This window comes from Nyctereutes procyonoides, unplaced genomic scaffold (assembly GCF_905146905.1).
Source record: "Nyctereutes procyonoides isolate TBG_1078 unplaced genomic scaffold, NYPRO_anot_genome, whole genome shotgun sequence".
In the NCBI taxonomy this organism is placed as follows: domain Eukaryota; kingdom Metazoa; phylum Chordata; class Mammalia; order Carnivora; family Canidae; genus Nyctereutes; species Nyctereutes procyonoides.
Genome location: NW_026575125.1, coordinates 48820274 through 48844403, shown reverse-complemented (window position 1 = coordinate 48844403; position 24130 = coordinate 48820274). Strand labels below are relative to the sequence as shown.

The following is a 24130-nucleotide window of genomic DNA, read 5'->3' as shown; positions in this document are numbered from 1 at the left end:
CCTTTATTATTGTTATTGTCACAAATTACATCTTTATATGCTGTAGACCCACTAACATAGATTTCCAATTATGTTTTATCCATTTGCCTATGAGATCGTATCAGAAAAATAAGTAATAAATCATACCAAGAGTACAATAATACTGGCTTTTGTATTTACTTATTTAATTGTCTTTTCCAGTACCCTTTATTGTTTTTCATAGCTTCAAGTTATTGTCTAGTTTCTTTTCATTCCAGCCTAAAGGTCTCCCTATAGCTTTTCTTGTTGGTTAGATGTACTGGTAATAAACTCCCTCAGCTTTTGTTTATCTGGAAATGTCTTCATTTCTCCTTCACTTATAAAGGATAGTCTTTCTGGATATAGAATTCTTGGTTTATATTTTTTTTCTTTCAGAATTTTAAACATATCATCCTACTGTCTTACGACCTGCATGGTTTCTGAGGCAAAATCAGGCATTAATCTTATTGAGGACCCTTGTACATGATCAATCACTTCTCTCTTAATGCTTTAAAAATTCTTTCTTTGGTGCTCCCTTCAGCACATATACTAAAATTGGAATGATACAGAGATTAGCATGGCCCTGTGCAAGGATGACATGCAAATTTGTGAAGTATTCCATATTTTTGAAAACAGTATGGAGATTCCTCAAAAAGTTGAAAATAGAGCTACTCTATGACTCAGCAATAGCCCTGCTGGGTATTTACCCCAAAGATACAAATGTAATGATCCAAAGGGGCACCTGTGTCCCAATGTTTATAGCAGCAATGTCCACAAGAGCCAAACTCTGGAGAAAGCCCAAATGTCTATCAATAGATGGATGGATAAAGAAGATGTTGGGATGCCTGGGTGACTCAGCAGTTAAGCGCATCTGCCTTTGGCTCAGAGTATGATCGACCTGGGATTGACTAGGTTGATCGAGTCCCGCATCAGGCTCCCTGCATGGAGACTTCTTCTCCCTCGGCCTCTGCCTATGTCTCTGCCTCTCTCTTTCAGTGTGTCTCATGAACAAGTAAATAAAATTTTAAAAAAAGATGTGGTATAAATATACACAATGGAATACTATGCAGCCATCAAAAAATGAAATCTTGACATTTGCAATGATGTGGATGGAACTAGAGGATATTATGCTAAGCAAAATAAGTCAATCAGAGAAAGACAATTTTCATATGATCTCTCTCATATGTGAAATTTAAGAAACAAAACAGAGGATCATAGGGGAGAAGAGGAAAAAATAAAACAAGATGAAATCAGGGAAACAAACCATAAGAGACTCTTAATCATAGGAAACAAACAGGATTGCTGGAGGGGAGTGAGGGGGACAGGGTCACTGGGTGATGAACATTAAGGAGGGCACGTGATATAATGAGCACTGGGTATTACATACGACTGATGAATCACTGACCTCTACCTTTTAAACCAATAATACACTATATATTAATTAATTGAATTCTTTGTCTTTGGATTTTGACCTCTTGACAATAATGTGTCATGATATTGAGCTTTGAATTTGTCCTGTGTAGCATTCATTTAACTTCTTAGACGTATATATTCATGTATTTACTCAAATTTGGGACAAATTTGGCTATTTTTTAAATTTTTTAAAAAAGATTTTATTTAGGGCAGCCCCGGTGGCTCAGCGGTTTAGCGCCGCCTTCAGCCCAGGGTGTGATCCTGGAGACCCGAGATCGAGTCCCATGTCGGGCTCCCTGCGTGGAGCCTGCTTCTCCCTCTGCTTCTCCCTGTGCCTCTGCCCCCTCCTCTCTCTGTGTGTCTCTCATGATTAAATAAATAAAATCTTTTTTTAAGATTTTAAGATTTAAAATTTTCAGCCTTCTCTCTCTGTTTTCCTTCTGGGACTCCTATGTGAACTGCAGTGCATTTGATGATGTCTCAAAGGCTCAGGCTCTGTTATTTTTCCCTCAGGCTCTGTTATTTTTCATCATTCTTTTTTTTCCTTTCCTTAGAATGGATGATTTCAATGGTCTCATCTTAAAGTTTGTTGATCTCTTCTGCCTTTTCACATCTGCTGTTGACCACTGGTGAGTTTTTTCATTTCAGTTATTGCACTTTTCAGTTCCAGAATTTCAGTTTGGTTCCCTTTTGTAATTTCTTTTTTTTAAATATTTTATTTAAAAAAATAAAATTAAAAATTTTATTTATTTGAAAGAGAGCCATGAGAGCGAGAACAAGCAGAGGGAGAGGGAGAAGTAGATTCTCCACTGAGAAGGGAGCCTGATGCAAGGTTTGATCCTAGGACCCTGAGATCATGACCTGAGCTGAATGCAGATGCTTAACCAACTGAGCCACCCAGGTGCTCCCCTTTTTGTAATTTCTATCTTTTATTGATACCCTCATTTTTTCATACATTGTTTACCTGATTTCATTTAATCCTTATCCATGGTTTCTTTGAGATTACTGGACATATTTAAGACAGTTTATTTAACATCTTTGACTAGTAATTTCAATGTCTGGGCTTCCTCTTTCAAATCTTTTCCCTGTGATGGAGCCATACTTTCTTGTTTATTTGTATATTTTGTAAACTTTTAAAAAAGATTTTATTTATTTATTCATGAGAGACAAATGGAGAGAGAGGCAGAGACATAGACAGAGGGAGAAGCAGGCTCCCCACAAGGAGCCCGATGCAAGACTCAATCCCCAGACCCAGGATCACCCCCCTGAGCCAAAGGCGGACACTCAACCACTGAGCCACCCATGCATCTCTATTTTGTAAATTTTTTTGAGAACTGGACATTTTGAGTATTACTATTGCGGTAACTCTGGACATCTAATACTTCCACTCCTCTGGGATTGATGAATCTTGTTTGTTGAGGGTTAGAGCCATCTATTTGTGACTTTTGCAAACTATTTTTATAAAGCGTGTATTATTTGTTATACATGGACACTGATGTTTCTATTCTGTTATATCTGTGGTCAGTCAGTAACCTGACAAAGATTTCCTTAAATGTCTCTGTATCTAAAGGGGAAAAGAAGCAAAATATTTTTTTAAAAATCCAAGTACTGTTTCTTTAAATCCCCTGTAAACTGCCTTAGCCCATGGGGATTGAAACAATGGTCAGCCTCTGTGCCAGCCTCTCAGCCCTCCTAAATAGCAATCAGAAATCAAACCACATAATCTTGATATTTAGAGGACAATACTTTATTGCCCACTTAAGCTTCAGGAAGGGGACACAAGGAACTGTCCCCTTAGGCACCTGACTCAGTGCTGGGGGATGGCAACTACTGGGTAAAAGGCCAACATTTCAAGAAATTTACCAAAACTTATAAGCCTCTTTATCAAGCTCTCCCCTAGACTCTGCAAGTATTTAACTAGAGTCCATAGTTCCAAAATTGTTACTTCAGACAGTTCCTGACAATTTAATAATTGTTTCAGAGGATGGATGGTTTCCTAGAGCTTCCTGTTCTGCCATCATCTATTATATCTGGCTGGTATTATTTTACTCCTTGGAATCTATTATTATTTTCTTGTAGCCTAGTACATGATCAATTTTATAAGTGTTCTATAGCCTTTGAAAAGAATGTATAATCTATTTTGAGGTGTAAATTTCTACACAAATCTATTAAATCCAACAAGTTATTTGTAGTTTTCAAATCTAAATCCTTACTTAATTTGGCTCTTTGTATCTGTCGGTCTGAGTAATGTCTGTCTCTGACCATGATTTTGTCTTTGTCATTGTCTTGTATTTCTAATAGTTTTTGCTTTATGTTTCCCTACTATGTTGTTCTATACAAAAAGTTCAATGACAGCTGTATCTTCCTTTTCGGCCAATTGTGTTCTTTTGCCAGTTTAAACAAATGGTACCTTTCTTGTATAACTTAACACACTTTGTCTTAAATCCCACTTTATCCAATATTAATATTGCTATTTCTCCTTTTTTAAAAGTTTATTTACTTATTAATCTCTACACCCAATGTGAGGCTTGAACCCATGACCTTGAGATCAAGAGCCTTCTGACTAAACTAGCCAGGTACCCCTCCATTTCTGCTTTTTTAAAAACCATATTTACCGGATGAGTTTTTATCCTTTTATTGTCAACATTTCTCTGTCATTTTGTTTTAGGTCTGTCTCCTGTAAATAACATATAATTGGATTTTTAAATTTTTTTAAAGATTCTATTCATTATTTGAGAGAGAGCGAGCATGAGCCAGGGGTGGGAGAGGGCAAAGAGAGAGGGAGATACAGGCTCTTCAACGACCAGGGAGCCTGACAAGGGGCTTGATCCCAGGACTTCAGGATCATGACCTGAGACAAAGGCAGATGCTTAACCAACTGAGCCACCCCAGTGCCCCTGGATTTTTTTTAAGTAGGCTCCACACCCAATGTGGGGCTTGAAATCACAACCTGAGATCAAGAATTACATGCTCTACCTACTGAGCCAGCCAGGCTCCTCATAATTGGATTTTTTAAAAACTCAGTTTTCAGGGGTGCCTGGGTGGCTCAGTTGGTTAAGCAGCCAATTCTTTTTTCAATTTATTTTTTCTTTTTTTTATCTTTTTTTTTAATTTTTATTTATTTATGATAGTCACAGAGAGAGAGAGAGGCAGAGACACAGGCAGAGGGAGAAGCAGGCTCCATGCACTGGGAGCCAGATGTGGGATTCGATCCCGGGTCTCCAGGATCGCGGCCTGGGCCAAAGGCAGGCGCTAAACCACAGCGCCACCCAGGGATCCCTCAATTTATTTTTTCAAATTAAATTCAATTAGTTCACATATCATGTATTATTAGTTTCAGAGGTAGAGTTCAGTGATTCATCAGTCTTATATAATAGCTAGTGTTCATTACATCACATACCGTCCTTAATGTCCATCACCCAATTACCCCATCTCCCCAACCCCCTCCCCTTCAGCAGCCCTCACTTTGTTTCCTATGATTAAGAGTCTCTTATGGTTTATCTCCCTCTCTGATTTCATCTTGTTTTATTTTTTTCCCACCCTTCTATGATCCTCTGTTTTGTTTCTTAAATTCCACGTATGAGTAAGATCATATGATAATTGTCTTTCTCTGATTGACTTATTTCACTAGCATAATACCCTCTAGTTCCATCCACATCATTGCAAATGTCAAGATTTTGTTTATTATGGCTGCATAGTATTCCACTGTGTATAAGTATACCACCTCTTCTGTATCCATTCATCTATTGATGGACATCTGAGCTCTTTCCATAGTTTGGCTATTGTGGACATTGTAAGGAGCTGACTCTTGATTTTAACTCAGGTCATATCTCAGGGTCTTGGGATCAAACCCTGAGTTGGGCTTCACACTCAATGGAGCATAGGATCCTCTCCCTCTGCCCCTCCCACCACTTGCTCTCTCTCTCTCTCTGAAAGTAAATAAATCTTTTTTTTAAAAACCCTCAGTTTTTACAGTCTTTTTTAAATAGAGAAATTTACCTATTCTTGTTTATTGTCATCATTAATATCTTAGGTTTTATTCTACCAACTTATTTCATGTTATTTTATGCTGCTTTTTTGCTTCTTAATTTTCATCTCATGCCTTTTGCTTGACTGATCAAGTTGATTCTGTTCCTTTTCTCCCTCTAATCTAGTTCCTATTTCTAGTCAGTGAGCAATAAATTATATTTCCACACACACAAAAATTTAAACTTATACTTTTTCTGAAAATAGCATTAATTATTCAATATCTATAATCTTTTCTTCTCCACCTCTAATGATTTTGTAAAACCACTCAAAATTTTGGTTCCAGATTTATTAAAATTTTTGCCTATATGATCCCTTTATTTTAGGAATACTTTCTTGACTATTGTATATAAGTCATAGCCAAATTATTAGAAAATATTTTTTTTGAAGTAGGCTCCATGCCCAGCATGGAGCCCAATGCAGAGCTTGAACTCATGACCTTAAGAGTCTGATTTAAAATCAAGAGTTAGACGATTGGGACGCCTGGGTGGCTCAGCAGTTGAGCGTGTCTGCCTTTGGCTCAGGGCATTATCCTGGAGTCCTGGGATTGAGTCCCACATCAGGCTTCCTGCATGGAGCCTGCTTCTCCCTCTGCCTTTGTCTCTGCCTCTCTCTCTCTCTGTCTGTCTCTCATGAATAAATAAATAAGATCTTTAATAATAAAAATAAAAATAAAAACTTTCCTCTCTTACTCCCAATCTGTGCGGGTTCTATTTCTAGGAAACAACTAAAGTTATCAATTTCGTGCATATTTTATCAAAGATATTCTTTGCATATACAAACAAGTATTCCTAGACTTTCTTTTAATTTTTTCTTATTCAAATAATAGCATAACATCCACATGTTCTGAATCTTTACTTTTGTCTTAACAATATATCTTGGAGTTCATTTCCAACTATTTTTAAGCCTTTTATTGTGGAAAATTTCAAACACATACAAAGGAAAAAGAATAGTATAATTACCCCCCGCCATGTACCCATCACCCAGTTCAATGATAGTTAATAACCCATTATTATTGTTTTGTATATCCCTCTCTTATTAAGAATTGCTGGAGTATTTTATTTTGTTTTAAATAATTAATTTTTACTGGAGTAGTTTAAGGCATATTCTGGACATCATATCATTTCACTTTTATGTATTTGGGCTCAAAAGATAAAGACTTAAAAAACACAACCATAAGACCATTATCATACTCCATAAAATATATAATTTCTCAATATCATCTAATACTTAGTCTTTGTTAAGTTTTCCATTAGTATGTAAAAAATGTTTTATGTCACAGTTGCCAATCTAAGGATATTTTTATTGACAATTTCAGAAGACCCACTGCTCCCATTCCTTGTTTCCCTTAAGTTCTTTCTCCTATTTGACACTGTTAATTATTCCTTATAACTTGTAAAGCTATTATAGATAACCTTCTGTTCTAAATCCTTCTTTTCTCTTTTTTCTTGGCTCACTTACTTCCTCCTCCCTTCATCTTGAGGCCCAATGTTGAACTCTTTTTCTTTTTCTCTAACTTCCCATATTTTTAAAAAAAGATTTTATTTATTTATTTGAGAGAGAGGGAGAGCATAAGCAGGGGAAGAGGTAGAGGGAGATGGACAAGCAGACTCTCCACTGAACACTGTGTCACCGGGCTTGATCCCAGACTCTGAGATCATCACCTGAGCCGAAGTCAGCCATGTAATCAGCTGAGCCACCCAGGCACCCCTAACTTCTCTTCTTTCAAGTAATAATAATCCACATTATTATTTCAGCTATCACCTTTGCTGATGACTCTGAAGTACTTTTCTCCAGCCCAAGCCTCTCATCCAAATGCCAGTTCTCTATTTCTAACTGTCTAGAGGACACCTCCGAATGAAAGCCCCATGGTAAACTCAAAATGAAAATATCCAAAATGGAACTTATCTTTCTCTGAAATAACTTTCTTTGTTGTTTCATTTCTGATAATGGCAACTTCATTCTCCCTGTTCCTAACCTTAACATCCAAGTTATTTCTAAAGTATAATTCTCTTTCATCCTCCTTGTTCAGTTAGTTACCAAGTTCTATTGATTCTTCCTTTGTAATGTCTCTGGTTTCTCTCCAGTATCACTGTTATTCCTTAAACCTGAATCACAGACTTTCATTGGTAAACTAGCTACCATTCAGCATTATGCTACAAGTCCTAACCAATGCAGTGAAATGAGAAATCAAAATAAGAGATATAAATATTGGCAACAAAAGCTATAAAATACATTAAAAATATAGGCAATGATCTCTTACACAGGAGAGGACCGAAAAAATAAATAAATAAAAGCACTAAGCATAAAAGAAAAATTTGAACATATTAAAATTTAAAACTTCTGCTATTTCATTTAAGAAAATGACAGGCAAGCCACAGAGCAGAAGAAAATATCACAAGACATATGTCTGACAAAGGATTTTTTAAAAAGATTTATTTATTTATTTTAGAGAGAGAACACGTGCACACATGGCAGGGAGGGGCAGAGGGAGAGAGAGAGAGAGAGAGAGAGAGAATCTCTAGCAGACTTGTATATGAGCACAGAGCCGATCTCACACTCAGTCGGGGCACCATCTCATGACCCCCAAGATCACAACCTGAGCTGAAATCCAGAGTCAAATGCTTAACCAGCTGAGCCACCCAGGTGTCCCTGAGAAAGGATTTGTATCCAGAACAGTTAAAGAAATTTTACAGCTCAAAATAAGAAAACAACCTAATAACAAAATGGGCAAAAGATTTGAGCAGACACTTCATGAAGAAAGACATATGGATAGCCATTAAATAAATGAAAAGCTGGTCAAATCATTAGGTATCAAGGAAATATAAATAAAAACCACTGTGAAACATCACTATATGCCCATTAGAATTGCTAAAATTAATTACTAAATATTGGTAAAGATATGGAGCCACTGAGAGTCTCATACATTAGAGGGTGAAATGGTACAACCACTTTGATATACTATTTGGTAGTTCCTTATAATATTAAATATACAAAATTAAACATACATCCACCCAATGGCCCAATTTCTATTCCCTAGATATTCCTCAAGAGAAATTAAAACATATATTCACAAAAGATAAACTATTCATAGCAGCTTCATCCATAATAGCTCTGAACTGGAAACAAATTGCCATATATTCTTGCAATTGAATATTACTAAGCAATAAAAATTAATGAACTACTGTTGTGCCTGACAATATGAATAAGTCTCAGAAACATGCTGAGCAAAAGAAGTGGATGCAAAAGACTACATGCTGAAAGATTCCACTTACATGAAATTCTAGAAAGGCATAATTAATCTTTAGTGACAGTATGCAGAATCTTGGTCTTCTGGGGCTGGGGGTGATAGAGATTGACTGCAAAGGGATAGAAGGGAACTATTTCGGGTGATGAAAATTTATATCTTGATTGTGGTAATAATTACATAGTGCATACATTTGTCAAAAGTCATCAAACTATCAGGATGCTTGGCTGGCTTAGTTGGAGGAGCATGTAACTCTTAATCTTGGAGTCATGAGTTTGAGCTCTACATGGGGTGCAGAGATTACTTAAAGATTTAAAAAATGTTTAAAAGTCATCAGCTATAAACTTAAAATGAGCTTATGTAATGGCATATAAATTATACCTCTATGAATTTGATTTATTTTTTAAAAATATTTATTTATTTATTTATTTATTAATAAGAGACAGAGAGAGACAGAGAGAGAGAGAGACAGAGAGAGAGAGAGAGAGAGACAGACAGACAGACAGACATAGGCAGAGGGAGAAGCAGGCTCCTCGCAGGGAGCCCAATGCGGAACTTGATCCCAGATCCCGGGATCATGACCTGAGCTGAAGGAGGCACCCAACCACTGAGCCACCAGGCATCTCTATGAATTTGATTTAAAAGTACAACTTGGCAATAAAAAGGGATGAAGTACTGATACGTGCTATAATGTGGAGGAAACTAAAAAACTTTATGCTAAGTGAAATAAATCAGATACAAGAAAATGAAATATTGTGTGATACCATTTATGGGAAATGGTCAAGAAAGACACCTTTACAGAGAGAATTAGTAGATTAGTGGTTGCCTGGGATTTGGGAGCAGGGAGTGACTGCAACTGAGCAGCAATAACATTCATATTTACCCTAATGAGTTGAAGATTCATGACCACACAAAAACCTGCACTTAGATGTTTGTAGTGCTTTATTCATAATTGCCAAATCTTGGAAGCGACCAAGATGTCCTTCAGAAGATGAATGGATAAATAAACATGGTACATCCAAACAATGGAATATTATTCACTAATAAGAAATGAGCCATCAAGACATGAAAGACATGGAGGAACCTCAAATGCACATTACTAAAGTGAAAGAGCCAATCTGAGAAGTATATGTATTGTATGATTCCAACTATATGACATTCTGGAAAAGGCAGAACTATGGAGACAGTAAAAAGATCCATGGTCGCCAGGGATTGTATGGAGAAAGGAATGAATTGGCAGACCACAGAGAATTTTTAGGACAGTGAAACTATTCTGTATACTCTTATAATAGTGGATATATGTCATTGTACATTTGTCAATACTCATAGGATATACAATACCAAGAGTGAACTCTAATGTAAACTATGGACTTTGGATAGTAACAATGTGTCAATGTAGGTTCATCAATTGTAATGAATGTGCCATTCTGGTGGTATGGGATGTTGAGATAGTGGGGTAGGCTGTGCTTGTGTAGGGGCTGGAGGTATATGGAAATTCTCTGTACTTCCTGCTCAGTTTTGCTGTACCTAATACTGCTCTAAAAAAATATCTATTGGGGCGGCTGGCTGACTCAGTTGGTAGAGCATGTGACTCTTGATTGTGGGGTCATGAGTTCGAGTCCCATGCTAGGGATACAGTGTACTTAAAGGAAAATAAAATAAAGTCTATTAAAAATTAACTATATACCTGCACCCTGATATTTATAGCAGCAATGTCCACAATAGCCAAACTGTGGAAGGAGCCTCGGTGTCCATCGAAAGATGGAATGGATAAAGAAGATGTGGTTTATGTATACAATGGAATATTACTCAGCCATTAAAAATGACAAATACCCACCATTTGCTTCGACGTGGATGGAACTGGAGGGTATTATGCTGAGTGAAGTAAGTCAATCGGAGAAGGACAAACAGTGTATGTTCTCATTCATTTGGGGAATATGAATAATAGTGAAAGGGAATATAAGGGAAGGGAGAAGAAACGTGTGGGAAATATCAGAAAGGGAGACAGAACATAAAGACTCCTAACTCTGGGAAACGAACTAGGGGTGGTGGAAGGGGAGGAGGGCGGGGGTGGGGGTGAATGGGTGACGGGCACTGAGGGGGGCACTTGACGGGATGAGCACTGGGCGTTATTCTGTATGTTGGCAAATTGAACACCAATAAAAAATAAATTTATTATAAAAAAATTAACTATATATGGGGCCCCTAGGTGGCGCAGTCGGTTGAGCATCTAACTCTTGGTTTTGGCTCAGGTCATGATCTCCTAGATCATGGGATTGAGGCCTGCATCAGGCTCCATGCTCAGTGGGGGTGCTTGAAGATTCTCTCCTTCTGTCCTTCTCCCCACTTGTGCACACATTCTCTCTATATATATAATAAATAAATATTTAAAAAGATTAATTGTTTAGGGCCGCCCTGATGGCTCAGCAGTTTAGCACCACCTTCAGCCCAGGGCATGATCCTAGGGACCAGGGATTGAGTCCCACATTGGGCTCCCTGCATGGAGCCTGCTTCTCCCTCTGCCTGTGTCTCTGCTCCTCTCTCTCTCTCTCTCTGTGTTTCTCATGAATAGACAAATAAAATCTTTTAAAAAAATTAATTGTTTAAACAAAAATAATAGCAATGTATTATGGGGTAAAAGTAACATGCATAACAACAGTGTAAAGTCCAGGAAGAGAGAAATGGAAATATATTAACATAAGCGCATAACATAACATATTACTCTTCTGAAGTGGTATAATACTTGAAGGTAGACTAATAAGTTATGGCTGTACATAATAAACCTATAAGCAACCACTAGAATAACAAAACAAAAATGTAAAGCTAATAAGCCAATAAGGAGGTAAAATGGAATTAAAATAATATTGATTAATCCAAAAGAAGGTAGAAGAGATGGGACAAATGGAAAACAAATTGCAAAATGATAGACTCAAACTTTAACCATATTAACAATTATGTTAGATGTAGATGGTCTAAACACCCCAATTACAGGGTAGAGATGATCAAGTTGGGTAAAAAACAAAAAGCAAGACCCAACCATTTGCTGCCTACAAGAAATGTTCCTAAAATACAAAGACACAATTAGGTTAAAAGCATGTAAAAAAGATGTGCTATGATAACACTGGTTAAAAGAAAGGTGGAGGGGCTATATAAATATGGGACAAAGTAGATTTCAGAACAAAGATACCAGGAATAAAGAAGGTAATTTCATAATGATAAAAGGCTCAATAGATGAAGAGGACATAAAAATTATAAATATGTGTATACCTGATGTAAGAGCTTCAAAATACATGAATCAAAGACTGATAAACTGCAAGGAAAACCAGACAAATCCACAAGTCTACTCAGAGATTTCAATACCCTTCTGTCAGTAATTAATAGAACAAGTAGGCATAAAATTAGTGAGGATATATAAGTGAACAACACTATCAACCAAATTGACCTAGTCGACATTTTTAGAATACTCCACCCATTAACAACAAAATACACATTCAAGTTCACACAGAATATTTACCAGGATAGACCATATTCTAGGCCACAAAAAAAGTCTCAATGAATTCAAAAGGGTCAAGGCATACAAAATATATTCTCTAAAAACAATAGAATTAAATTACACACCTACAACCAAAAGATCTCTGGAAAATCCTCAAATATTTGAAAATGAAACAGTCTACTTCTAGATATCTCATGGGTTAAAGAAGAAATCAAGAGACAAATTAGAAAATATTTTGAGTGGAATAAAGATTAAACCACACATAAAATTTATGGCATTCTGCTAATGCAGTATTTATGGGGTAATTTTAAAAATATATTTCTTTTATTTATTTAGAGAGAGAGTGCAAGCACTCACGAGCTTAAGGGAGAGGGAGAGGGAGAGAGAATGTTAAGCAAGCTCCATGCTAAACAGAGAGCCCCAGGTGGGGCTCAATCTCATGACCCTGAGATTACGACCTGACCTAAAATCAAGAGTTGGTTGCTTAACCCACTGAACCACCCAGTCACCTCTTATGGGGTAGTTTTTATGCAATAAAAACCTGTATTAGAACAGAAGAAACAATGACCTTAGCTTTCACTTTGGTAAAAAGAATAGCAAATAAAACTCAAAGTAAAGGAATAAAAATAATGAAAATCAAAGTGGAAATCAGTGAAAAACCAGTAAAGTTAACAAAACCAGATTCTTGTAAGCCAATGTTCATAACAGCATTATTCACAAGTCCAAAGTTGAAAAAAAAATGCCCATCAATAGATGAAAGGTAGCTAGAAAAGTCAAATTCGTGGAGACAGTTGGTTCCCAGTAGCTGGAGGCAGGGGGAATGAGAAGTTATTGCTTAATGGATACAAAATTTTTTATCACCCCAAAGGTGATAAAAAAAAGTTTTGGAAATATCAGTCGTGACAGTTTTGCACAACATTGTGAATGTACGTAATGCCACTGAATTGTACACTTGAAAATGGTTAAAAAAAACAAATTTTGTTATACCTATTTATCACAATTTTAAACGTTAATAATGTAACATATCAAAAAACATTGAATTGTACAAATTTTTAAAAAGATTTTATTTATTTATTCATGAGAGACACAGAAAGAGAGAGACAGAGACATAGGCAGAGGGAGAAGCAGGCTCCATGCAGGGAGCCCGATGTGGGACTCCATCTTGGGTCTCTAGGATCACGCCCTGAGCTGAAGGTAGAAGTGCTTAACTGTTAAGCCACCCAGGCGTCCCAAGTTGTACAATTTTTTTAAGGATTTTTTTTATTTTGGGGAAGCCTGGGTGGCTCAGTGGTTGACTGTCTGCCTTGGGTTCTGGTTGTGATCCTTGGGTCCTAGGATCAAGACCCCCATCAGGCTCCCCGCGGGGAGCCTGCTTCTCCCTCTGCCTATGTCTCTGCCTCTCTGTGTGTCTTTCATGAATAAACAAAGTATTTTTAAAAAATAAAATATAGACTTTTTATTTATAAGCAATCTCTACACTAAACCTAGGGCTGGAATTTATAACTCCAAGATCAGGAGTCACAGGCTCTATTGACTGCACCAGCCAGTCACCCCTGAATTGTACCATTTAAATGAGTGAATTGTGTGGTATGTGAATTTATAGCTCAATAAAGCCTCTAAAAAAAAAGAGCGCATACTATATGATCCCATTTACAGGAAACTCTAGAAAATGCAAAATAATACGGTGACCGAAAGGAACCCTAATTCACTATCTCATTTTCTTTTATCGCCTCCATTTTTCCTAGTATTTGTTTCTTGACTGACTCCTTAGTATTGGTTTTGAGGGAAACGGGGATCTGGGGAGAAGGGGACAGCCTCCCTTTGCCAAGGAAAAGATGAGCCTTGGGGAGCTCTGAAGCGAGTGACTCGTCTTGGGGTCCGCACCTGGGGGCCGGGTCTAAGGAAACCTGGATTACCCCAAGGGGTGTTTCTAGAAGCCCGTGACTTGCAGACAGTGAGGCGGGCCCTAGGACTCCACTTCCCAGGAGGTGTCGGGGCTCTCAGCGAAGACTGCGTCTGACGACTGGGTGGGACTCGGTAGCTGCCCGGATGTGGCGCCGATCCCGCCGAGCCTTGCCCACCCCGCCGAGCCTTGCCCACCCCGGCGAGAGTCGCCCGGGAGCCTCTGCCCGCCGCAGTGAACAGTGTAGGAGGACGACCACTTTGCCAGGTAATCTTTACGGGGACTCCCCGCCCCAATGCCCCCCAGCCACTCCCGCTCTTTTCCTGAGTCTCCCCATCCTCGGACGGTCTGTGAACCATTCCCTGGATGGAAGGCATTGGAGGGAGGGATGAGGTGTATGCCTGTAGGGGAGACTGAGCCAGCTCTCCCTATTTGCGAATCCCATGTGGGGCATGACTCTGTCCCGGGCTCGCGAGTCCATATGAAGTCCCGGAACCAACTAGCCTTGGGGGAGAAGGATGTGAGGGAAGTGCCGAGCGGACTTGTGGTATTGCCGGGTCACTACCACTGCCTCTCTGGCTAAGTTTCCAGCCGCGGAATAGTCTTCTCCTGGCTCGTTTGGGGAGTGTTCACCAGGCTTCCTTCGGCCCGGAGAGTCCTAAAGCCTTCTTCCACTGGACTTGAACCAAAGAAGTCAGTCTTCAGTGTGAAAAAGCTTCCCGGGGGTAGTGGATTAATGTGGGGAGTAATAAATTCAAATGGGGGTCTTCTGCCGAATTGTTTTGGTTTCAGAAAGTTCCAGAGTAATTTCAAGTGAATTAGACTCGGACTTATGGAAAGGGTGAGACTTGGAGGAGAATGTGCTAGAAACAGGAATACTTTGAGCTGCATTCTTGTCTTGACTGTTACTGGGTCTTTTACATTGTGTGTCCAACCTAGGAGAAAATTGACTCCTATGCAGACTTGTACATGTGAAGAAGGATGCTTTGTCAGAGATAGGAAAATTTAGAAGAAACTGTTAATATCAAGTCACTGCGAATGACTGACTTGGAAGGCAACTTTTTAAAAAAGTTTTATTTATTTATGATAGAGAGAGAGAGAAGCAGGCTCCATGCACCGGGAGCCCGACGTGGGATTCGATACCGGGTCTCCAGGATCGCGCCCTGGGCCAAAGGCAGGCGCTAAACCGCTGTGCCACCCAGGGATCCCGGAAGGCAACTTTCTGAGGGTGCTGGTTTTCTGCAGCACCAGGCCTCTCCCAATTTCCAATCCTAGAGGCATACCTACAGGTCTCTGCTCTTATGTATACTTCGTGGTGCCACTGTGAGGCTTAAATAAGATATGTAAAAGCACTTGTTCCTTTTTTTAATGTTTTGATTTTTAAAAAGATTTTATTTATTCATGAGAGCTAGAGAGTGGCAGAGACATAGGCAGAGGGAAAATCAGGCTCCCTGCAGGGAGCCTGATGTGGGACTGGATCCCAGGACCCCGGGATCACGATTTGGGCGAAGGCAGATGCTCAACCACTGAAGCACCCAGGTGCCCCTATAAATGTATTTGGCACAATGCCTCTAACCAACTCTCATTTTTTTGTTTTCCTTTGCTTCCCCCTAGCAACATTTTTTTTTCCTGTGAGCCATGCATTACTTTGTATTATTGTTTGCCTTTTCATAGAAGTCCTGTCTTTACCACAAGATTGTAAGCTTCTAGCAGTCTTTCTTTTTACTCTTTTCTGAGTCCCTTCTAGCAGTGCATTGCCCGTAGTAGTACCTGGGAGACTGTAGATAGTGGTGGTGATGAGGAGGGGAAAGCTATAGGTACTCTGTAACAGGACAGCATTGTGCTAGATCCTGAGGCTAAGGTAAACAAACTTTTCTCATTTGCCTTTCTCTTACAACTCCTAGTCTTCCCTCAGAGCTCCAAACCCTTTACAAATATTTTATTTTTAGTATTTTAAGCCATTTAAAAATATATAGTACAGTAGTGTTAACTGTATGCATATTGCTGTGCAGTAGCTCTCTAGAACTTTTCATCTTGCAAAACTGAAACTTTCTTTTTAAAGATTTTATTTGAGAGAGAGAGGGTGCGAGCACCGGGGCGGGGGGATGGACAGAGGGACAAGCAGATTCCCCACTGAGCCTTCCAATGCAAGGCTTGATCCCAGAACCCTGAGATTATGACCTGAGCAGAAATCAAGAGGAAGATGCTTAACCGACTGAGACACCCCGCAAAACTGAAACTTTATCATCATTAAACAACTCCCTATTGGGGTGCCTGGGTGGCTCAGTCGGTTAAGCATCTGACTCTTTGTTTTGGCTCAGGTCATGATCTCAGGGTCGTGGGATCAAGTCCTGCGGCAGGATCCATGCTCAGTGGGGAGTCTGGTTGGAGATTCTGCCCCTCCCCCCACTCTAAAATAAATAAATCTTTATTTTTTTATCTAAAAAATTTGTTAAAAGATTTTATTCATTTATTCATGAGAGACACAGAGAGAGGCAGAGACATAGGCAGAGGGAAAAGCAGGCCCCCTGCAGAGAGCCTGATGCAGGACTCGATCCCAGGACCTCAATCATGATTTGAGCCAAAGGCAGATGTTCAACCACTGAGCCACCCTGGCATCCCTAAAATAAATATATCTTTAAAAAAAAGCTCCCCTTTTTCCCCTTCCCTATCCCTGGCAACTACCATTCTACTTTCTGTTTTTATGTGTTTGACCACTCTAGATACCTAATGTAAGTGGAATCATGCAGTATATGGCTGTTTGTGACTGATTTTGAGCATATGTCCTTAAGGGGTTTTTTTAAGCAGTTTTTTAAAAGATTTTATTTATTTATTCATGAGACACACACACACACACACACAGAGAGAGAGAGAGAGAGACAGAGGCAGAGACAGAGACAGAGGCAGAGAGAGAAGCAGGCTCCCTGCAGGGAGCCCGATGTGGGACTCCATCTTGGAACTCCAGGATCATGCCCTAGGTTGAAGCAGGCACTCAACCGCTGAGCCACCTAGGCATCCCTGTCCTCAAGTTTCATCCATAGTGTAGTGTATGAAGAGTTCCTTCTCTCTCTCTTTTGGAATTAACAGAGCTTTCTAAGCCAGGGTCCTTTATTTTTTCAAGAAAAGATTTTATTTATTGGGACCCCTGGGTGGCTCAGTGGTTGAGTGTCTGCCTTTGGCTCAGGGCATGATCCTGGGGTCCTGGGATCCAGTCCCACATCAGGCTCCCCGCAGGGAGCCTGATTCTCCCTCTGCCTATGTCTCTGCCTCACTCTCTGTGTCTTTCATGAATAAATAAATAAAATATTTTTTAAAAAAACTTTAAAGATTTTATTTATTTATTAGAGAGAGAGTGCAAAAGAGAGAGCATGAGTAGGGGGAGGGAGGGCAAGAGGCAGAGGAAGCAGGAGGAGCAGACTCCCCACTGAGCAGGGAGCCTGACACCGGGCTCAATCCCAGGACCCTCAGACCATAACCCTCAGATCATGACCTGAGCTAAAGGCAGATGCTTAACCGACTGAACCACTCAGGCACCCCATCTCTTTTTTTAAAGTAGGCTCTATGCCCATTGTGAGGCTCAAACTCATGGCCCTGAGATCAAGAGTTGCATGCTCTACCCATTGAGCCAGCCAGAGGCTCCATGATTTCCTCCTTTTTAAGGTTGAATAATATTCAAAGTTAAATATATCTATATATCTCACATTTTCTGCATGTATTCCTCCATTGATGGATTTCCACTTCTTGGCTCTTGTGCATAATGTTGCCATGAATGTTGGTGCACAAGTATCTCTTTGAGATCCTGTTTCCAATTCTTTTAGATATATTTTTTAGTATTTTTAAACTATGGATAATTCCAAACATACATAGAAGTAAATAAAATAGTAATGAACATGCAGGCTGAATCAATGATTCAATTAATTGTACAGAGGAGCCCCCCAAAATACCTGGGACTTCTCCTGAACCCCCCCTTTCACAGAGAATTTGCTACAGGTGAGGATGTTGGGATGTTCCAGCTGCACTTCATCATCTAGGCCTTTAGCCCTCAGTGTGACTTGAAGGCCCATCTGCAGATCATTATGCCAGGACTGTTAGTGGAGATAAGCAGAAATGAGTGTAGATGCCTTTTCCTAATTACAGAGATGTGAGGAGCTGAGCTTGGGGTGCAAAGTGTTCTTTGGGCCTAAGAATTTGCTCTGGTTCAGCAACTCCCTCGGATGCATGGTCATCCGGAAAACAGTCACTTTGAACAGAGACGTTGGATAATGGATGATACCAGTAGCAGGCTGGGAAGACGAGTTGTTCACGCAGTAATTGCTATAGGATAGGAACTCAGAGGAGAAAGAAATGAATCCAGCCTGGGGAAATCAAGGAAGGCTCTTCTCAGAGAATGTGATGGTGACTTTACTCTGTTTCCATTGACCTTGTATGTTTGAGCCTTATGCCTCTTCCTAGATGGAAAAAAAACAGGGCTAATGGTCAGTGAGTACTGGAGTGGAATTACACTCTGGACTTTTACCTGTGGGACCTGTGCTAATGAAATGAAGGCTTCGAGGTGGAATGCCTTGCTAGTCAGAATTGGTGTACCTCTAGTGGGGTTGTGTGAAGCGTACTCAAAGGCCAACTTTTCTTTCTTTTTTTAAAAGTTTATTTCTTTATGTATGTATATATGTCTGTAATCTGCACCCAATGTGAGGCTCGAATTCATGACCCTGAGATCAGGAGTTGCATGCTCTTCTGACTGAGCCAGCCAGGTGCCCCAGAAGGCCAACTTTTCTTTGCTCTCACTGAAAATTAGGTGTTTTGTTTTGTTTATGATATGGGCCTAATGTGGACTGTAGCTAATAAGACAACAGAATGAAGGATGTACCCCCCCAAATTCCCAAGGTGAAGAACTAATTGATTCTCAGTATTTTTTCTGTAATCAGATACATATGACATTTGTCCCCTTTCTTCCATGTTTCAATACTTGAAGAAACTAATGCTATCTGGATCAAGTCTGAAATTAGTGCAGTAGTTAAGAAGCTAGAGGAAATGGACTGCTTTGGGGGCGCTGACAGGGTAGGGCATTTTAATGTTTTAATATGGAGGTATAAACGTGGGAGGTCATCTGTGCCTTACCATTAATTTTCAAATACTTGATTCATGAGGAAATAAATGGGGAAAGTACGGTGGTGGTATAACCAATGGTTTTGCCAAGATAAGGTGGGAGGGGATGAGATCCCTGATTTGTTTAGCATTGTAATCACATTACAGAACTTTTGCCTTCCTCAGAACAGTAGAAGAATTATTATGAAGTCATAGTAACTTTTAATACTTAAGGAGTACTTCCTATGTGGCAGATACTAATAAGCACTACACATACATTCTTTCATTTAAGCCACAGGTTAAAAGCTTGTCCAAGTTCACAAAGCTTGGAAAAAGAAAGGACTAGTTTTGGACTCCGGGTGGTCTGACATAAGAGCCTGGACTCTTAACTACTTCTCTGGATGGCTAAATCTGACTGGCCTACTTTTCTCCAATTTTATGATGTCACTGTCAGGAACAGAGGTTTCTTTGCTGAGTCTATGGCCACAGACCCAAAGTAAGAGCCATATTTCTTTTGTTTCAACCTTTAAAACTTTTCTTTCTACATCAGTGTGATTTTCTAAATATTTATTTGTTTGAGAGAAGGAGCACATGCATGCATGAGTGGGAGGAGCAGAGGAAGGGAGAATCTCAAGCAGACTCTCTGCTGAGCACAGAGCCCAACGTGAGGCCTGATCCCATGACCCTGAGATCACGACCTGAGCCAAAACCAAGAATTGGATGCCTAACTGACTGTGCCACCCAGGCACCCGAACATCAGTGGTATTTAAAAATTAGTTTCCGGGATGGCTCAGTGGTTGAGTGTCTGCCTCCAGCTCGGGTGGTGATCCCAGGGTCCTGGGATTGAGTCCCACATCAGGCTCCCTGCAGGAAGCCTACTTCTCCCTCTGCCTATGTCTTTGCCTCTCTCTATGTGTCTCTCATGAATAAATAAATTAAATATTTAAAGAAAAATAGTTTACGTTTATGGAGCACCCACTGTGTTTTAGCACCTTTGGTAGAGTACAGCCAGATGTCATGACAACAGTGTAACATAAATATCTAAGTATAGGAGTGGTTTTTAATCTTTATGGGCTCACAGCCCTTTGTGACAATCTGATGGGTTTTGGATCTTCTTTCCAGAAAAATTCACTTATGTACATACACATAATATTACATACTTCAGAGGCGGCTTCTAGGATCTATTGAAGTTTATCCTCTAGCAGTTCATGGACTCCACGGTAAGAACTCTTGCCCTATATAGCCTTTCCCAGCTGACTCTTCTATGGTGTTAAGGGGATGGGCAGTGTGGTGGTGGTGGGGGTCTACCCTCCTCTCTTTCTCCTCAGAGAGAAATGTTGACAAAGCTTAGGCCCTCCAGATGAACCCAGCATCTGTGAACATTTTTTCTTTCTCTTTTGCACACAGGACTCCAAGGGAAGAATGCAGACAATCAAATGTGTGGTTGTAGGAGATGGGGCTGTCGGGAAGACCTGCCTCCTCATCAGTTACACAACAAATGCCTTTCCTGAGGAGTATATCCCCACTGTCTTTGACAACTACAGCGCCCAGACCTCTGTAGATGGCCAGATCGTCAGCCTGAACCTGTGGGACACAGCTGGCCAAGAGGAGTATGACCGACTGCGAACGCTGTCCTACCCCCAGACCAATATCTTTGTCATTTGTTTTTCCATTGGCAACCCATCCTCGTATGCCAACGTGAGGCATAAGTGGCACCCAGAGGTCTCCCATCACTGCCCCAACGTACCTGTTCTGCTAGTAGGGACCAAGAGAGACCTGCGGAATGATGTTGAGACAGTGAAGAAGCTGAAGGAACAGAGCCTAGTGCCCACAACTCCTCAGCAAGGCACTTCCCTGGCCAAACAAGTAGGGGCAGTGAAGTATCTGGAATGTTCGGCCCTGCTGCAGGATGGAGTGCATGAGGTGTTTTCAGAAGCTGTCCGGGCTGTGCTTTACCCTGCTACAAAGAAGAGCACCAAGAAGTGTGTACTGTTATAGCTTTGGGGGGTGCTTGGAGACTGCACCTAGGGAGAAAAAGAGGGACTCCTTTGATAGCATTGGACAATGCCAGCATGAGCCATTTGTCTCTTTTCCTAGAAACCCTAGAGGCTAGCCTTTGTTCCAGGCTATTGGAGGAACAAAGACAGCCTAGTTTATACCTGGCTGCTTGGAAGTTTGTGGAGGAAGAGAGAGAGAATGAGAGAGAGACTGACTTTCACCTCTAAATGTGGCTTTCCTGGCCATATTTACTATTGAACAAGTGCCTCAAAGAAGGACAAATCTACAGTTTTCATATCATGGCCTTAAACTTCTTGATATACTAATTTTGGAAAGCCATCTTATGTGTGATTTCTGGGTGTTCCCAATGTCGGCATGTTCTTGAGATGAGACATGCTTGCAAAAGTGCTTAAGCAGCATTTTTTCAAAGTACTGGGAGATACTAATAGATAAATGTTCTGTAACAAGGTTCTGTGGTCAAATAAGTCAGGAACCAGTGGGGTGTTAAATGTTTATTTAAATCCCAGTTAGTTAACACACAGTGTACTATTAATTTCAGGTGTGCAAGATAGGGATTCAATACTGCCACATGGACCTGGTGCTCATCACAAGTGCCCTCCACCTTAATCCCCATCACCTATCCACCCCAGTCCCTCACCTACCTCCCTTCCGATAGCCAGTGATTTCAATAAAGCTGAAGTTTCCTCTGCTGCAGGAATGTATGACAATATTTGTATTGTCATACAAATGTATGATGTATTTATTTACTTGGCAATATTTCCCAAATTTATTTCACTGAACTTTTTTTTGGGTCCATGCAACACCTGTTAACATCTCTAGAAACAATTTCAGAGATTCTGGGCTAATAGGAACTAGAAATTCCCAAAGAGGCTGTGAGAAAAGAAAGCGTAACTGTGGTCCTTTGCTTTTTGATGTTTCCTTCTTTAGGCCTTTGAGAGGAATTTTATCGCCATGGACTTGTTACTAGTTCCTCTCTGACCCTTAGGAGATGGGTTTGGTACTTAGTCATGATAGTGCATTGGATGTGGGGTCTGATGGGCGGATCTGCTATCAGATTATGGGCCTAGTGATGTGGAATTAATCCCCTATAAAGCTGTGTACTTGAGGTCTCTATGAGGCCCTTTTTTCTGTCAGCTTCTGCTTTAGGGAAAGACCACTGAAGGTTAACCCCATAAATCAATCAACCCACCAACCAAAATGTTCTTCCAGTCATTATCAGGGAGTTATGTGATTGTTCTCAGTGTCCTACCTTGCTCTTCCTGTTCCTCCTTCCTCTATACTGTGTGTGTGTGTGTGTGTGTGTGTGTGTGTGTGTGTGTGTGTGTGTGTGTGTTTTCAGTCCTGGTTGCCTTTGAAGTCTTTTAGTTGCCCCAAGAAAGTTGGAGTATGTAGGATCTCCAGACCCCAGGGCTGTCACATTTGTGGGGATTTTACTGGAGTTGTTCAGCCTGCCCAGGTGCAGTACGAGTCCGATTCCTTACCCCAGTAAGCCTGCTTCTCCTTATTCTCCGTAGTTGTACTTTTGACCTTCATTTGATATGGAAGGAAAACTCTACCTGGCAGATGGTGGTTGACAACTCCACTCTGCACATACCCTCTCACCCTGCCAAAATAAACATTGGATCTTCGAGAGTTTGGGAAATGGAATTAAAAGAATCACATACCTCCTTCTGTGGTGAATGAAGTGTCTCTGTTTTGCTCTGTGATGGTCTTTGTTAATATATGATATATATATATATTATATATATAATATTTGCTCTTTGTTAATATGTGATAAGATTAGTCCTCAGGTTAACTGAACCTCCTGGATACGGTTGCCAGATAAAAGAGAGTAAATAATTCTTTAGTGTAAGTAGGTACCATGCAATATTTGGGACATAGAATGAGAAATTATTTGCTCTTTATCTGAAACTCAAATTTAATGGGACATCATGTATTTTTATTTGCTAAATCTGGCACCCTTATTCTCTGAGAACTTGAAACCCAGAGGTCAAGCAGATACCAAGTATTGTTAGAAGGTAAAAGGTTACATAAGCTCACTATTCTTCCTTTTCTCCTCTCCCTCACCATAGACTAAAGTGTTCTGTTTTGCTTTTCCTTTATCACTGCACTTTCCACTCCATATAGTAATTCATTTCTACACCATTTATTGTCTAAAACTGTGGAGGATCCATGATGAATAGTATTGTCTCGTAGATGTCTTCTTTCTCAATTTCAGTGTACTGTATCTATTTCTGGTGTTTGGCTCAGAGCTTCCTGTTATGGGGTTGTAGGGACCCTGTATGAGCAGGTTGTTAACTGGAAGAGGGTGAGGGTGGCCCTCCTTAACTAAGGCCCAGTAACACTTTGGAAAGTGGGGGTCCATTATAGTAGTGTGGTGACTGTAGGAGTCAACTGGCCTGTGGGCATGTGTGCCAACTGCTCTGTGTATTCACTGAGTTTTCCTACAGGCAGCCAAATGAGGCACCTATTGCTTGAGTGTATTCTGGTCTCAGGATGTTCTGATTGATGCTGCCTGAGGTGCTTACAGGACTTCACGGTTGAAAGGGGCTAGAAACATGGCTGTCACTGGTGTCTGGGAACTTTCCATTTAGCTACTGAAATCTTTTTAATTGGCTTTTAATAGTGCCTCCTGCTCTCACTTTGCGTAGCAAGTTGCCAAATGTAAGCCTGGGCTGGGTTTGGTCAAACTCATACCCTCTTATGAATGGAGGTGTGACCCACAAGTCTGAGAGTATGGTTCTGTATTAGACTGATCTGATGGTCTTAAACATACACTGACATCTTGTTTTTATACTTAAAAGGAATTTGTATGAAGACTAACATGCTAATAGTCACTTTTCAATTGTTTGTAATAAATGGTAATAAACTTTTCTGATTTTACCGGGTCTGTTGCTTTCTAAAAATCAAAAATTCCTCAACCTTCCTCCTTTGCTCTGAGTGGTTT

The 24130-nt window shown here is 40.1% G+C and overlaps 1 protein-coding gene and 1 pseudogene across 3 annotated transcripts; both read left to right on the top strand.

Moving 5' to 3' along the window:
• Positions 1-525: 525 nt before the first annotated feature.
• On the top strand, positions 526-625 carry LOC129518911 (U6 spliceosomal RNA; annotated as a pseudogene).
• A 13617-nt stretch (positions 626-14242) lies between these two features.
• On the top strand, positions 14243-24066 carry LOC129518876 (rho-related GTP-binding protein RhoG-like). Of its 3 annotated transcripts, none has more exons than XM_055339145.1 (3): positions 14243-14346; positions 20287-20384; positions 20572-24066. In XM_055339145.1, exons 2-3 carry the CDS (start codon positions 20373-20375, stop codon positions 21160-21162), a joined length of 603 nt encoding a protein of 200 aa, XP_055195120.1. In that variant the 5' UTR covers positions 14243-14346; positions 20287-20372; the 3' UTR covers positions 21163-24066. The 3 variants fall into 3 exon arrangements, with proteins under 3 accessions (XP_055195120.1, XP_055195122.1, XP_055195121.1); XM_055339146.1 differs by lacking the exon at positions 14243-14346 and adding an exon at positions 15183-15368; XM_055339147.1 differs by lacking the exon at positions 20287-20384.
• Positions 24067-24130: the final 64 nt, after the last annotated feature.